The sequence below is a fragment of the Loxodonta africana genome, chromosome 10 (genome assembly GCF_030014295.1).
Source record: "Loxodonta africana isolate mLoxAfr1 chromosome 10, mLoxAfr1.hap2, whole genome shotgun sequence".
NCBI lineage: Eukaryota > Metazoa > Chordata > Mammalia > Proboscidea > Elephantidae > Loxodonta > Loxodonta africana.
The window spans coordinates 35,982,515-35,999,121 of record NC_087351.1 but is presented as its reverse complement, the minus strand read 5'-3'; the positions used below and the strand labels follow the sequence as shown (position 1 = coordinate 35,999,121).

At 43.3% G+C, this 16,607-nt stretch overlaps 1 protein-coding gene and 1 pseudogene across 2 annotated transcripts; both read left to right on the top strand.

Moving 5' to 3' along the window:
- The first annotated feature begins 580 nt into the window (after window positions 1–580).
- On the top strand, window positions 581–3,411 carry LOC100654077 (mast cell protease 8-like; annotated as a pseudogene).
- Window positions 3,412–12,296: 8,885 nt separating this feature from the next.
- LOC100653795 (mast cell protease 8-like) lies at window positions 12,297–15,545 on the top strand. 2 transcript variants are annotated; one of them, XM_064292357.1, is made up of 5 exons: window positions 12,297–12,456; window positions 13,665–13,815; window positions 14,227–14,362; window positions 14,589–14,843; window positions 15,295–15,545. In XM_064292357.1, the coding sequence occupies exons 1-5, from the start codon at window positions 12,399–12,401 to the stop codon at window positions 15,433–15,435; spliced, it is 741 nt and encodes a 246-aa protein (XP_064148427.1). In that variant the 5' UTR covers window positions 12,297–12,398; the 3' UTR covers window positions 15,436–15,545. The 2 variants fall into 2 exon arrangements, with proteins under 2 accessions (XP_064148427.1, XP_064148428.1); XM_064292358.1 differs by having other exon boundaries at window positions 12,298–12,456; window positions 13,668–13,815; window positions 15,295–15,541.
- Window positions 15,546–16,607: the final 1,062 nt, after the last annotated feature.

Genomic DNA, 16,607 nt, shown 5'->3' with positions numbered 1-16,607 from the left:
ACGTTGTAAAAGAAGTAGGCAACTGCTAACTACAAATGAAAGGCAATATGGCATCATAATCATGCTCTTTGAAGACCTAAAGCAGAAACTAGGGGATGGGAAAACCACTTCTGACTAAACTAACCCCTCCAAAGCCCCATTCTACCTTTCTCAGCATTATGATTTTCTCCAGGTTACTATGGTTGCGAGACTCAGACTGCCAAAGAATGTGGTTTTCCAACACAAAAACATTCCTGTGGGAGGGAAGAGGGACAAGCTGAAAGTTCACAGCTTAAGAAACTATACTTTCTAAAATAAAGAAGAGTTCACTGAATCTGCCCCTCCTTTCTCAGATCTTGGCTAGGAGAACCACTGCCGCTCTTAACTGGAGTATGCTTTCCAAGATGCTGCTGCTCCTGATTCTGTTGGTCTTTCCTCTGCCCCCTAGGACCTTCATAGGTAAGTGATTTTCCCTATCTCAGAGGCCTGGTTTACTCTAACTCTGATATTTCCACAGAGGTCCAGTTAGTCCATCTCTATAATGCATCCTGAACCACATCTACCTAAAGAATTTGCTGAACTGCATTTCTATGATCGCACAATGTACAGAAATGACTGGGAAATAAATACTCCCTTGGAAGCAGGTGAGTCATCTCCATTCCACAGCAGGCACTTCTTTTATCTCAAATATATTTATTATTATGATGGCCAAGATTCTGGTAGAGATGAGAAAACTGAATGTGAATGCAGTAAATTTCATTTTGCTAAACCTAAGAATGGACAGATCATCAGAAGCTATTGTGCAGATCAAGAGGGGAAGAATTATTTCATATTTCAGTTTCTAGATTCACTTTCACCTTTTTCCTATTCTTCTGAACATCTCAGCTCTACCAAGTCAGATACCCAGAACCAAACTGAACAAGGGGCTGTTGGCCTCATCACTGCTCCCAGGGTCCTAATGGAGATGAGGATCCCACCCAGCCCTTTTCCCCTTCTCTGCTTTGATTTCTAGTTCTTTATTCTCATCTCCCCTTCTTCTGAGGGCTCAATGTCACATGAAGGCAATTCTGTGATGAGTTTTGGAAATTCATTAGGACCTTGCCTCTTTAGCCTCAAACTAAAGAAATCTGGAGACTGTTCATTCGTGTAGCAATAGAAATTTATGATTTTTTACTGTATATCAGACTGAGAATGGGAGAGACATACAAGATTATCGTGGTTCATGAGCATATCATGTTCAGGTCCTTAGAATTTAGCCAATGCTGAAAGTTACCAGGATACCAGAGTCTGAGAGGACTGGGGACAAGAGGTAATTAGGGCAGGTCAGAGGGAATATTTTTCATGTTATCTGGGATGTGCATTATTCCCAATGAAAATGTGTCTGAATTGTATTTAACTCTCCAAAAAGGCCTAGGACTCTCATTTCTAGCAAAAGAATGTGTTACTAGAGAAGAAATTTGCCATGCTACAGGCCAACCATGCTGCCACAGATTCCGGGATCCTCACCTAAGTGTTAGGGGTTCAATAGATGACTCTGTGTTCACCATGCCAAACCAGGACAGTGTTCCACTCTCCGAACATGCCAGTTCAGGATAGTAGGCAATGTCCTTCTCTGGGTTCTGTGACTGCAGAGATCCAGGAAAGATTATTTTTTAAGCAGTGATCAAATGGGGCACTGAAGCCAGACCACACTCAAGACCCTACATGGCATTTATAAGGTTCATTAATGACAACCATTTACGGAGACGTTGTGGAGGGTTCCTGGTGCAAGAAGACTTTGTGATGACAGCGGCTCACTGTTATGGAAGGTGAGGAAAATCATCTGGGCTCTTGTTTCTTGGGAATTCCTAACATCATACCACAGCCATAGTTTAGGATGGTCTCTGAGCACACAGAGCCAGTGAACTTATAAGAGGAGTCTTAAGTGCTTTTCGGTCTGGAGGTAGTGAATTAAGGACAGCAGTTCAGAAATTGTCAGCAGGAACCTGGGTGGCAGGTGAAGCTGCAGAAGAAACAGTCCTGGGTCACTGTTCCAGAGAAAAAAAAGGGGATCACTGTCTTCATTTAAATGAAGTGTAGGAGACACAAATGAGACAGGACTTCTGTCCCTTACTACTTTCCATGACTGAGGAGCAGGCCACCTTGGACTGGAACATCAATATCTTTATCTGATGCTGAGATATAATACTCTGATTTACTATTCTCAGTCTTTAATTGCAGAGAGATGCTTGTTGTTTTGGGAGCTCATAATTTGAAGAAAAATGAAGCCACCATGCAGAAAATCCCTGTGTGTCAAGCCTTTCCTCACCAGAGTTTAAGAACATTTCAGGTTTCAATGACCTCATGCTACTGAAGGTGCCATCCCACCTCCATTCAGGTGCCCTCACGCAGAATACTAGGGCACATCAGCTCCTTGAGAGCCTCAAGTCCCTCCTGTTTCCCATCCCCAATGTTCTTCTGGTCCCAGGGCAAAAGAAAAGAACTTGGAGACTCTGTAAGCAGGGGTAGATCAAGAAACCTGCCCTGAATTTCAGTCCTGCTAGAAGCGCAGGGTTTGAACTGTTATCTCTTATCTTCTCTTCCCAGTTGAAAGAGAAGGCTCGCCTGAACTCAGCTGTGAGGACCATTTCCCTACCACAGAGTCAGGACTGGGTGAGGCTGAACCAGATGTGCAGTGTGGCAGGCTGGGGATATTTAGTTAATGGTAATCATTCGGACACACTCCAGGAAGTAGATCTGCAAGTACAGAACAAATGGACATGTCAGACAATCTTCATATATTATACTAACTACTTACAGCTATGTGTGGGGAATCCTCAGCACATGAAGACAGCAGGAAGGATAAGAATTTAAGCATTTTTCCTGACTTCCCCAGGAACAGGGTGATTCCTGAACTCCATGGTCAGGCCTTCACTGACTCTAGAAGGCCTAGTTAGTACAGGGTTCACCATGGCTGGGGGCATCCTGTCAGCAATCCTTGTGTCTCAGGCATCCCCGTCCAGTTTCTCCCTTGTTCTTTCTTCACGGGACATCAAGAGAAAGCTTGGGACAAGTTTGAGCTGGAAAGTGCTCTCAGCCAAGAAAGAAGCTCATGGTGCTGGTGGAACTCTGACAAGTACCCTACCCACCACTCTCTCACCAAGAGCCATAAGGAATGCTAATCCCTGAGCTCCTTCCTCCTTTAAACACACAGGCCCTGAGCAGGAGGACCTGGGAACCATGGAGAAAAAACAGCCTGAGAAAGGAAGCCAGAGAGGTCTGTGCTGAAACTCTTCCCTTCTATGTCCACAGGGCGACTCCGGGGCACCCTTGGTGTGTAACAATGTGGCTCGGGGCATTGTCTGCCTTGGATATAAGATGAAAATTCCTATGATCTACACCAGAATCTCTACCTTTGTTCCCTGGATACACAAAATAATGAACACACCCTAGGGTTATGTTGCCGATTCCTCACCAGTGTGGAGGGAGAATGTCAGGCTGTTAATAAAGACCATCTCCCAGTGGGGAGGAACTACTGTGTCTTTCTTCATTGACCATTCATTTCTCTCTTGCTGTACCCCAGGCAGGCACTAATTGCACTGCCACCACCCCATTCTCTGCTTCCCCTAATAATCCATCCACAAACTCCCAATGCAAGCTACCTCTCACACCTGTGGATGGCATTGTGCCTGTTCTGTCTGCACCTCTAATGTCAGGTCCCTCTGTCTCTGACCCTATCAAGTGGTCAGGTGTCTCCCTCAGACCACCAGTGGAGCTTCCTGCATGAGACTTTCAATTTTGACCTTTCCTCCTTCCTTAAACCACCCTAGCACAACAGAAATGAGGACAGGGAGTAAAACAACTGAACCTCCAAATGACACAGTACGATCCTGGAATGGTCCCCACCAAGACCACCTTCTCTGTGAGGTTCTACCCTCATCTCTTTCTGTCCATGGCTCAGCATGGCCTCTCCTAAGTGATGCTGTCCCATTTGGTCACTGCCTGGGAATCACACGTGCTTTGAAATAGGAGGCAAAAGGAAGCCCGACTGTGCCTAACTGAGCATAACTTGGGGTAAGGTAATGTGACAAACAAGTCTGGTCCACACACCTTAGACATACCTCACACCTGAGCAGGCCCCACTCAGCCTCTCTCATCCAGCCAAGCACACTCCCAACCCCTATGTGGGCTCAGAGTCAACTAGCCCCCTCTCATTACGACCTAAATGCTTGAGGTGATGGTCTGTGCGGTACGATAGGAATTCACTCCTCCAACCCTTAAATGCATATTCATCAACCACCTGAATGGCGGGCCTTGTGATACAGCAGTGAAACCATAAACATGTTTCTCCCCCCAGCAACTCTAGACCTGCTCTTTTTCTCTGAATCCCTCAGTCCTTCTTAGCTCACTATGTCCCCTTTCTGTCCTCGGGTAGATGTCCACATTGTACATGATGTGGGCTCATTATCTCTGAGGGCTTTTGCTCTAGGGTGCAGAGAGATAAAGTTTCTGGTGCAGAGAGGTCAAGCTTCACTCTTGCCCCATCATGACCTTTCCAGCACGACACGGAGGGCAACGGGGGGCAATGATGGGTAGGATGCAAAAACACTTCCTGCTAATGGCTGCTCCGAACTAGGGACTGAGGGACACCATCCCACACCACCTGTGGGCAGCCACAGAGCTGTATCTCCTGATAAAGGCCTGCATCTCAGGGGCTTCCTGTGCCCCCAGTCACCCAAGGCCCAGAGGAGCTCTTAGAGAGCCCATCACAAAGCAGGGCTGGGCAAGACAGAGAGGTAAACATAGGATAAGACTGAGGGTATCTGTCCTCTTCCCAGAGGACAGCAGGAAATCACTAAACTTGAGTTGAGGAGGAATACATGGAAGTAGCTGGACTAGAATGCAAACTGCCTGGGAACAGTCCAGTCTCCATAGACACTGAAGTTGTGACCAACTCTAGCAGGACCAAACAGCATGGGTGCCAAGATGTATAGTATCCTGAAGATCCAGGCACCTAGGACATCCATCTTCCCTCACCCCTTACCACAGCAACAGCAGGTTTTTTAATTCGTAGGAATTAGGTTTCTGCTCTCCAAAGATGCCCATCTACTTGGCATTTACACATCTGATTTGGTAGATCAGCTCTCAATACTTTTGTAACCTGTTCCACTCCTCCCTTCAAAGGACAATGTTCTCCTAAACCTTCTTTCTTAAGGCAGTCTTATAAGAATAACTAATCCAAAAAATGTTTTGCAAGTCAACTACCCCATTATTTTTTTTTCTACTAGACACTAACTTTCCTAAAGAGCCAACATAGGCCATAGCAAATATACACATGTAAACATATACACTTACACACAAGCACACACACACACATACATGTATTGAAAGAATCTGGTCCCGTAATTATTACGTACTGGGCTTCTATCCAGTAGGTCAGCCGATGGAACCCACCAGAGGCTACTGTGGAGAAAAGACCTATGGTCTGCTCTCATAAAGATTACAGCCTAGAAAATTCTATGCACCAGTTCTACTCTTTCCTGCAGGGTCATGGCGAGCCTGAATTGACTCCATAGTAAACAACAATAACACATGTGTATTATGTAAACACAAATATGTAATATACAATTATATGTGTGCATATTATTACTTTACATAAAACGCTTGTAAGACATCTATTTGGAATTTTGTATTCTAATGTATCATTTAATTTTTTTTGCATGTATGCTCTTATTTAAACAAATCAACAACAGGACTATTTCTCAGTGACAATAAGTAGTAACTAACAGTAGGCTGAAAATCATTCAAAAACGGCTGCAGCAGTATATCGACAGGGAACTCCCAGAAATTCAGGCTGGATTCAGAAGAGGACGTGGAACCAGGGATATCATTGCTGATGTCAGATGGATCCTGGCTAAAAACAGGGAATAACAGAAGGGTGTTTACCTGTGTTTTATTGACTATGCAAAGGCATTTGACTGTGTGGATCATAACAAACTATGGATAACACTAGGAAGAATGGGAATTCCAGAACACTTAATTGTGCTCATGAGGAACCTTTACATAGATCAAGGAGCAGTTGTTCGGACAGAACACGGGGATACGGATTGGTTTAAAGTCAGGAAAGGTGTGCGTCAGGGTTGTATTCTTTCACTATACCTATTTAATCTGTATGCTGAACAAACAATACGAGAAGCTGGACTATATGAAGAAGAACAGGGCATCAGGATTGGAGGAAGACTCATTAACAACCTGCATTATGCAGATGACACAACCTTGTTTGCTGAAAGTGAAGAGGACTTGAAGCACTTATTAATGAAGATCAAAGACCACAGCCTTCAGCATGGATTACACCTCAACACAAAGAAAACAAAAATCCTCACAACTGAACCAATGAGCACTGTCATGGTAAACGGAGAAAAGATTGAAGTTGTCAAGGATTTCATTTTACTTGGATCCACAATCAACAGCCATGGAAGCAGCAGTCAAGAAATCAAAAGATCCATTGCATTGGGTAAATCTGGTGCAAAGGACCTCTTCAAAGTGTTGAAGAGCAAAGATGTCACCCTGAATACTAAGGTACGCCTGACCCAAGCCATGGTATTTTCAATCACATCATATGCATGTGAAAGCTGGACAATGAATAAGGAAGACCGAAGAAGAGTTGACGCCTTTGAATTGTGGTGTTGGTGAAGAATATTGAATAAACCATGGACTGCCAAAAGAACGAACGAATCTGTTTTGGAAGAAGTGCAGCCAGAATGCTCCTTAGAAGCAAGGATGGCGAGACTGTGTCTTACATACTTTGGACATGTTGTCAGGAGGGATCAGTTCCTGGAGAAGGACATCATGCTTGGCAGAGTACAGGGTCAGCGGAAAAGTGGAAGACCCTCGAAGAGGTGGAAAGACGCAGAGGCTGCAACAATGAGCTCAAGTATAACAACGATTGTAGGGATGGCTCAGGACCGGGTGGTGTTTCGTTCTGTTATGCATAGGGTCGCTATGAGTCGGAGCCGACTCGACAGCACCTAACAACAACAGTAGGCCAAATTGGAAAATCATGACCTATAGTAAGGGAGTGACAATGTTTTGTAATTTTTCTTTCAATTTCTGATACAGAAATTCATTTTCATATTTTTTAAATCCTTTATTAGATATTTATAGTATGTAGGATATTTTATTCCATTTTTCCAGGGTACAAAATAATTTATAGTGTTGTGCACAAATAAGAGTTTTTGAATGTTAATACAAAAGATTTAATTAGGGAGATATAACGCATATTTCTTTAAAACAATAAATTTTTCCTGTCTTTCTGATACAGTAGAATTTGTTACTCTTTCTATGTCTTTGTTTCCTAATACCTTGCTGATGTGCCTGACTAGTAAGAATATTTTGCTTTTCTTGTAGACAGTGGAAAATTGACGTATGGCCAAACACAAGACTTGTGTACATTGACTTGCAGCTCTGCTCTTACCAAGCCCACCTTACACTGATTCCTGGTGTCTACAAGTTAATGTCCTCTCAACAGAACACTTGAATATGTGACACTTAGAATTTTACTTATTACCAATAGCAGGTTTTTAAATTTGTAGGAATTAGGTTTCTGATCTTCAAATATGTCCACCCACTTGGGGTTTACAGGACTAGTTTGGTAGATCAGCTCTCAACATCTAACATACCCAACATTTTTAAACTCTCTTAAGGACATTGGATGGTCATCCCCAGTTAAACCACTCTTCTTCTTGGAAAATGTCTCTAAGCAGAAGCATAATTTGAACTTCACTATGAAGAAATTACAGTTTTAACAAAGAAAAAAGAAAGTCACATTTAACTTGTCTGCCCTCTTCTGGTGATATGCTTTGAATTCTGAAGCTGGCTTCATTCCTTTTTTCTTTTTTTTTTCTCTGTGTAAAGATTTTTGCAACCTTCCTATAACATCATACAACTGAGTTGCTATCTGTTCTCTCATTTTTAGAGTCTAAGAATCTCTTCAAGGAACTCTTGGGGTGAAAAGGCTCAGAGTTTGGCTGCTAACTAAAAGGTTGGTAGATGTAACCCACCTGAGGCTTATGGGACAAAAGACCTGGCTATGTGCTCCCATAAAGATTACGGACTTTGAAATCCTACGGGGCAATTCCAGTTTGTCCTTTAGGGTTGCTATGAGTCAGACTAGGTTAGACAGGACATAGCAAGTATCCTTTTTAAGCGATATGAAACATTGGAGTTATCACCAAGCATACAAATCTCTCTTTCACAGCAACCTTTTTATCCATTCTCATCTGGCATGAGCTAGAGGCTTCCCCTGACTCATGTGGCTGCAGGGGCTGACAAACCCAGAATGCACAGGTCAGATGGAAGAGTGCTGGCTTACAGGGCTTCAGAAGATGGTGAATCTAAATATCGGCAGATCAAACACGCTCAAGTCCCAAGAACTGAAGGTGAGATGATGATGAGACAGAAATGGAATGCAGAGCAAGCAAATGACCTTTGCCAGAATGTCCATATATATATATGGTGTCAGCAACAGCACCAGGCAAGCTCCCCTTTCAACTGATTGTCTGGTAATGTCAGATGCCATCATGAAGGTGATTCTATTATGTGGCAAAATGGAGGATAATGACACAACAGTGAGAATCATAGCCTAGCCATCTTGACAGATAACATTACCTGTCAACCACCAAAATGGTTTTTGAGAGTCAGTCAATGCTAAGCACGGTAATGGACCATGAAGATATAATGTTAAGCATGATTATCACCTAATGATCTGGTATAGAGGTGACCTTAGTCTGTGTTCCACGGTTGCCGGTGCTCAGCTCTGGAGTCCTTTGAGAATACGCTTTGGATGGAATTCACTTACGTTGCAAAATTAGCCCAATTCAATATTAACCCTGCAAAGCATATTTCTTTAGCACATGACACCTTACTTGCGTCATTTCACATGACCTTAGAAAAACAGATGATTAAACTCTTGTTTAGCTTTGTGTTGGATGCATGGACAATGCGCTTGGGGAACATTAGCATTACCTTTAGACATACCTAGTAATGATGCTAGTAAATATTGGAAAAGTAAAGTTAAATTGTTACACATGGTAAAATGAGAGTCAGAAGGAAACCTATTGGTCTAACACCCAGGGTGGGGTAGCTTTAATTCCTATTTATGGTATAGGTGATAGGAGAAATCTTTAAGAAATATATTAAACACTGTGGGACAATGAGCAGATGCTGTTGCTAATGGGATAGAAACAAAACAGTGATTTCTGAACTCATTAAGCCAAGGCGACATGAGATAACAAAAAAGCCTTACAGTTTTATTAGTCCAAGAAAGTGTAGTCTGTGCTATAGCAAATACCTCTTGCTACATTTGGGTAAACAACGCAGAAGAAGTAGAACGGGATATACACAAATTACACAGCAAGCTACTTGGTTTACACACTATAACATGCTTACGAACACCAGATTTATTTGGTTGGTTACCATTAGGAATAAGTACATGGGCTAGATCAGTACTGCAAGGAATACTAATATTCTTAGTCTGCATCCTGATAGTATTAGGCATAATAAAACTTATTTCCTACTCTCTTACACACTTGAAAGGCAAAAGAAGGCCTCGGGCTAAAACGTTGATGTGCTTTGAGTGTGCTCATGCAACCAATGCAGTTGACGAGGTAGTTGCTCTTACTTAAGATCCTGGTGAAGAACCACATGGTATCCAGTGGAAAATCAGCACCATGAGATTAAGGGCCTGTCAAGGTCACCATCTAGGAGCTGGACTAATTCCACGTATTGATCATCCATCGATGTATTATCTTAAACCTCCAATCAAAAGGAGTGAATGTTTTAGGAGATAATATTGGAGCCATTAGTCCCTGTCCTTAAGTAAAAAGAATGTAACCCAGCTGGAGCTGGACTCACAGGGACTCACAAGGACACGTCAACTGAGCCCTCAGGTATAAAGTCAATCGCTAGGATAATCTTGCAAAACATTTGAGGGACCTATCACATAGACAAATCATAAACAGCAAAAAGGACCTGCATAGTTTCCACTTTTCTCTTTTTTGTTAACATTTTGTTCATAGTAAGATTAGTTGGACCAGTGAAGACCCTCCCGACTGTTGTTACTGAAACCTGTACCAATGACTATTAAGAAAGACACTTCAAAATGTAGACTCACATAGATTTGGCCATTTTTAGCCAGTCAGTAAAAAGGTGAAGCTTTCAATGATTTTGTCCATTTCTGATGTTAACATACACTGATGATTCTGTGATGACCCTCTGACTCAGGCAGGCATGGCTCTAGTCACGTTTGTCCTTTTCACATTTTTGTCTATTCTGTAATATTCCTTGGATTCGGGCAAATATCTGATCTGGCCGAATGCTTCTCCATTTCCCACTTTTGCCTCTTTGAATGTAGGCTGAATAAAACCTTTCTTTCTGTTTAAAAAAAAAAAAAAGAAATACAGGGGATTGCAGCTGAAACAAGGTTGTTGTCCAGGCATAACCTGGTTTTGAATTGTCAAGCATTTTAGAAGGAAAGTAGCCATGTTGATGGAGTAGTTAAGAGCTTGGCTGATAACCAAAGGGTCAACAGTTCAACTCTACCAGTCACTCCTTCAGAACTCTATGGGGCAGTTTTACTCTGTCCTATAGGGTCACTATGAGTCAGAATCAAGTCGATGGCAACAAGTTTGGTGTACTTGGGATTTTTGATGGTGAGAAAAGGGAAGGAATCAAGATATGTCCATCTAGGATTTTCTGACACCTGACAAGAGAGAATGGCCAATGTAAAAACAATCGACTCATCAAATCTCCCTTCTCAGATATGAATGCTGCCTCCCTGGGCTTCAAGCCTTATGTAACAATGTACAAGGTAGTAGAATTTGAATTGCCTGAGTTTATCCTTTAATCCTACTATTAGTTTAACTCAGCATCATACTCTACAACCTATACATGGAACCAGAAAAGGAAATTCACACCCAAGGACACCTGGAAGTCCTTAATTTAAGACAAATATCATGCATGCCATCTTTTCTGTGTAAGTCTTCACTCTTACAAGTCAAACACACCCAGGTTGTCTATTTTCTTAAAGGTAGTTGTATGTCTAGTCACATCTCACCAACCCCTCCTCAGAAAATTGTACTCAGAGTCCAAGAATGCAATCTTACTCTCTAGGTTCTCTTGGTTTCTCTCTACCTACTTCTATAGGGTCACTATGAGTCACAGTCAACTCGACGGCAACAGGTTTTTTTTTTTTTTTTTAATTCTGAAGTAATGAAGGAGATTAGACCTGTGAGAGAAGATCTGCTTCTCCAATCCAGTGAGTGATTTCATATAGGATGAGTTCTAGGGATATAATTTCTGCAGGGAAAAGTACCAATATTACCACTGTATCAACCACTCTGGACAGGTGTGTGAGTTTTGGTTAAAGAGTAGAAGTTCCTGGAGAATTCTCAGAGTAAGAGAGTGAATCTTAATTAAGCCTATTTTGTCTTTCAGTGAAAACAATAAAAGTAACCTTCAGCCGTTGAAGGGAGGCAGAAGTTGCAGAAACTTTGCCTAAATGACAATCATCACTGAAGGGACACATTACCCAGACCAAACGGAAAGAGAGTGATCCAGAAAATTCAAGAGAAATGAAAAGTCTGTTTCTCACCATTGTATATCTACCTCCAGACTTGCATACTTGATCTTTTTTTAATATACCAAGCATCAGAGCAATACTGGCTTTATTGAGGTGGTCAGAGACCAAGTGGTAAATTCTTACCAGTTGGTCCCTCAAATCTGTGCCCTCACAGTTGCTATACTGACACCTCTTTGCTTTCCTACTGCTCTCATCAACATCCCATCTCCACTTCATCCCCAATCTCTATCTTTATCCACAAACCCAAGATTCTGCAGTTGCCTGAAACCACCAACAGCTGTTGGCTGATTACAATCTTAACTAGTTTGTTTCTAGTAAGACCAGAGCTAGGCACTTTTTCATTTATAAGTATAAAGGTCTTGGGCTCTCAAAGAGTGCCATGCTAAAAAGAGAAGAACTGGGCTGAGAGATGCTATAAAAGAAGTAGGCAACTGCTAACCCCAAATGAAGGCAATATGGCATCATGCTCATGCTCTTTGGAGACCCAAAGCTGAACGCAGGGGAAGGTAAAGCCATTTCTGACTAAACAAACTCCCCCAAAGCACGATTCCACCATTCTCCGTGTTATGATTTTCTTCAGGTTTCTGTCGTCACAAGACTCAAACTGCAAAAGAATGTGCTTTTGCAACACCAAAAACATTCCTGTGGGAGGGAAGTGGGACAAACTGAATGTTCATACCTTGAGAATCAGTACTTTTTCCAATAAACTGGAGGTCATTGAGCCTGCCCCTCCTTTTTTACATCGTGGCTAAAAAGCCTAGAAGTTGAAACCACTGCTGCTCCGAAGCAGAGTATCCTTTCCATGATGCTGCTGCTCCTGATCCTGTTGGCCTTTCCTCTGCCCTCCAGGACCTTCATAGGTAAGTGACCATCCCCATCTTAGAGGCCTGGCTTACTCTACTTCTAATATTTCCACAGAGGTCCAGTCAGGCCAATTCTATAATGCATCCTGAACCCAGATCTACCTAAAGAATTTGCTGATCTGCATTTCTATGACTGCATAAACAACGTATTGAAGCGTCTTTTTTGGGACCAGGTGGGTCATCTCTATTTCATGGCATGCACCTCTGTTATCTCAAAATGATTTATTATTATGATGGCCAATATTCTGGTAGAGATGAGAAAACTGAAAATGAATGCAATAAGTTTCATTTTGCTAAACCTAAGAATGGACAGCTCCATGTCGAAGCTATTGTGCAGATCAAGAGGGGAAGAATTATTTCATATTTCACTTTCTAGATTCACCTTCCCCTTTTTCCTATTCTTCCGGACATATCAGCTCTACCAAGTCTGATACCCAGAACCTAACTGAGACATTGAACTGTTGGCCTGATCACTCTTCCCAGGTTCTTAATGGAGAAAGGGATCCCACCCAGCCCATTTCCTCAACTCTAGTTTGATTTCCAGTTCTATATTCTCAACTCCCTTTCTTCTGAGGGTTCAACATCATATGAAGGTAATTCTGTGATGAGATTGGAAATGCATTAGGATCTTGCCTCTTCAGCCTTAAACCAAAGAAATCTAGAGACTGTTCATTCATGTAACAATTGAAATTTATGGTTTTGACTATATATCAGACTCAGAATGGGAGAGACATACAAGATTATTTTGGTTCATGAGCATATCATGTTCAGGTCCTTAGAATTCAGTCAGAAATGCAAGTTACCAGGGCACCAGAGTCTTAGAGGATTAAGGACAAAGAGGCAATTGGGGCAGGTCAGAGGGAATATTTTTCAGGTCATGTGGAATGTGCATTCTGAAGCCTTATCATTCCCAATTAAAATGTGTCCGAATTGTATTTAACCCCCCAAAAAAGGCTTAGGACACTCATTTCCAGCAAAAGAAAGTGAGTCTAGAGAAGAAACATACCATACGGTACAAACCAGCCATGCTCCCACTGGAGCCGGGATGCTCATCTAAGGGTTCAGGGTTGTGTAGATGACTCTATTCACGCTAAGCCAAGCCAGGATTCCATTCTATTCTCTGAACGTCCCAGTTAATGATCATAGGCAGTGTCCACATCTGGGTTCTGTGATTTCAAGAGATCCAGGAAAGATTATTTTTTAAGCAGTGATCAAAAGGGGCACTGAAGCCAGACCACACTCAAGACCCTACATGGCATTTATAAAGTACATTAATCAACGCAATACATGGAAACGTTGTGGAGGGTTCCTGGTACGAGAAGACTTTGTGATGACGGCGGCTCACTGTAATGGAAGGTGAGGAACAGCATCTGGGCTTTTGTTTCTTTGATATTTCTAATGTTATACCACAGCCATAGTTTAGGATGGTCTCTGAGCACACAGAGCCAGTGAACTTATAAGAGGAGCCTTAAGTGCTTTTCAGTTTGGGGGTAGTGAATTAAGGATAGAAGTTCAGAAATTGTCAGCAGGAAGCTGGGTGCCAGGTGAAGCTGCAGAAGAAACAGTCCTGGGTCACCTTTACAGAGTTAAAAAGGGGATCACTGTCTTCATTTAAATGAAGCGCAGGAGACACAAATGAGACAGGACTTCTGTTCCTTTTTCCTTTCCTTGACTTAGGTGCAGGACACCTTGGACTGGAACGTTGATATCTTTATCTGATGCTGAGATATAATACTCTGATTTACTATTCTCAGTCTTTAATTGCAGAGAGATTGGTGTCGTTCTGGGAGCTCACAACATAAAGAACAAAGAAGAAACCATGCAGGAAATCCCTGTGCTTCAAGCCTTTCCTCACCCAGAGTTTAACAACGTTTCAGGTTTCAGTGACATCATGCTACTGAAGGTATCATCTTCCCTCTGTTAAGGTGCCCTCACACAGAGTACTGGGGAGCATCAGCTCCTTGAGAGCCTCAAGTCCCTCCTGTTTCCCATCCCCAATATTCTTCTGGTCCCAGGGCAAAAGAAAGGAACTTGGAGACTCTGTAGGCAGGGGTAGATCCAGAAACCTGCCCTGAATTTCAGTCCTGCTAGAAGCGCAGGGTTTGAACTCTTATCTCTTCTCTTCCCAGTTGAAAGAGAAGGCTCGCCTGAACTCAGCTGTGAGGACCATTTCCCTACCACAGAGTCAGGACTGGGTATTGCCACACCAGATGTGCAGTGTAGCAGGCTGGGGAAATTTAGTTCATGGTAATTCTTCAGACACACTCCAGGAAGTAGATCTGCAAGTACAGAACAAACGGGCATGTCAGACAATCTTCAGATATTATAATAACTATGTAAACATATGTGTGGGGAATCCTCGGCACATGAAGACAGCAGCAATGGTAAGAATTTATGCATTTTTCCTCACTTCCCCGGGAACAGGGTGATTCCTGAACCCCACGGTCCGGCCGTCACTGACCCTAGAAGGCCTAGTTAGTAGAGGGTTCACCGTGGGTGGGGGCATCCTATTGGCAATCTTTGTGTCTCAGGCATCTCCCTCCACTTCCTCCCTTGTTTTTTTCTTCACGGGACATCAAGAGAAAGCTTGGGACAAGTTTGAGCTGGAAAGTGCTCTCAGCCAAGAAAGAAGCTCATGGTGCTGGTGGAACTCTGACAAGTACCCTACCCACCACTCTCTCACCAAGAGCCATAAGGAATGCTAATCCCTGAGCTCCTTCCTCCTTTAAACACACAGGCCCTGAGCAGGAGGACCTGGGAACCATGGAGAAAAAACAGCCTGAGAAAGGAAGCCAGAGAGGTCTGTGCTGAAACTCTTCCCTTCTATGTCCACAGGGCGACTCCGGGGCACCCTTGGTGTGTAACAATGTAGCTCAGGGCATTGTCTGCCTTGGACGTCCGAGGAAAATTCCTATGATCTACACCAGAATCTCTACCTTTGTTCCCTGGATACACAAAATAATGAACGCACCCTAGGGTTATGTTGCAGAGTCCTCACCAGTGTGGAGGGAGAATGTCAGGCTGTTAATAAAGACCATCTCCCAGTGGGGAGGAACTACCGTCTCTATCTTCGTTGACCACTCATTTGTCTCTTGCTGTACCCCAGGCAGGCACTAATTGCACCGCCACCACCCCACTCTCTGCTTCCCCTGATAATCCATCCACAAACTCCCAATGCAAGCTACCTCTCAAACCTGTGGATTGAATTGTGCCTGTTCTGTCTGCACTTCTAATGTCAGGTCCCCCGTCTCTGACCCTATCAAGTGGTCAGGTGTCTCCCTCAGACCACCAGTGGAGCTTCCTGCATGAGACTTTCAATTTTGACCTTTCCTCCTTCCTTAAACCACCCTAGCACAACAGAAATGAGGACAGGGAGTAAAACAACTGAACCTCCAAATGACACAGTACGATCCTGGAATGGTCCCCACCAAGACCACCTTCTCTGTGAGGTTCTACCCTCATCTCTTTCTGTCCATGGCTCAGCATGGCCTCTCCTAAGTGATGCTGTCCCATTTGGTCACTGCCTGGGAATCACACGTGCTTTGAAATAGGAGGCAAAAGGAAGCCCGACTGTGCCTAACTGAGCATAACTTGGGGTAAGGTAATGTGACAAACAAGTCTGGTCCACACACTTTAGACACACATCCCACCTGAGCAGACCCCACTCAGCCTCTCTCATCCAACCCAGCACACCCCCAACCCCTATGTGGGCTCAGAGTCAACTAGCCCCCTCTCATTACGACCTACATGCTTGAGATGATGGTCTCTGTGGTAAAGTTGGAATTCACTCCTCCCACCCTTAAATGCATATTCATCAACCACCTGAATGGCGGGCCTTGTGATACAGCAGTGAAACCATAAACATGTTTCTCCCCCCAGCAACTCTAGACCTGCTCTTTTTCTCTGAATCCCTCAGTCCTTCTTAGCTCAGTATGTCCCCTTTCTGTCCTTGGGTAGATGTCCACACTGTACATGATGTGGGCTCATTATCCCTGAGGGCTTTCCCTCTAGGGTTCAGATAGGTCAAGCTTCACCGTTGTCCCATCATGGCCTTTCCAGCATGACACAGAGGGCAGCCGGGGGGGGGAGGGGCAATGATGGGTGGAATGCAAAAACACTTGCTGCTAATGGCTGTTCTGAACTAGAGA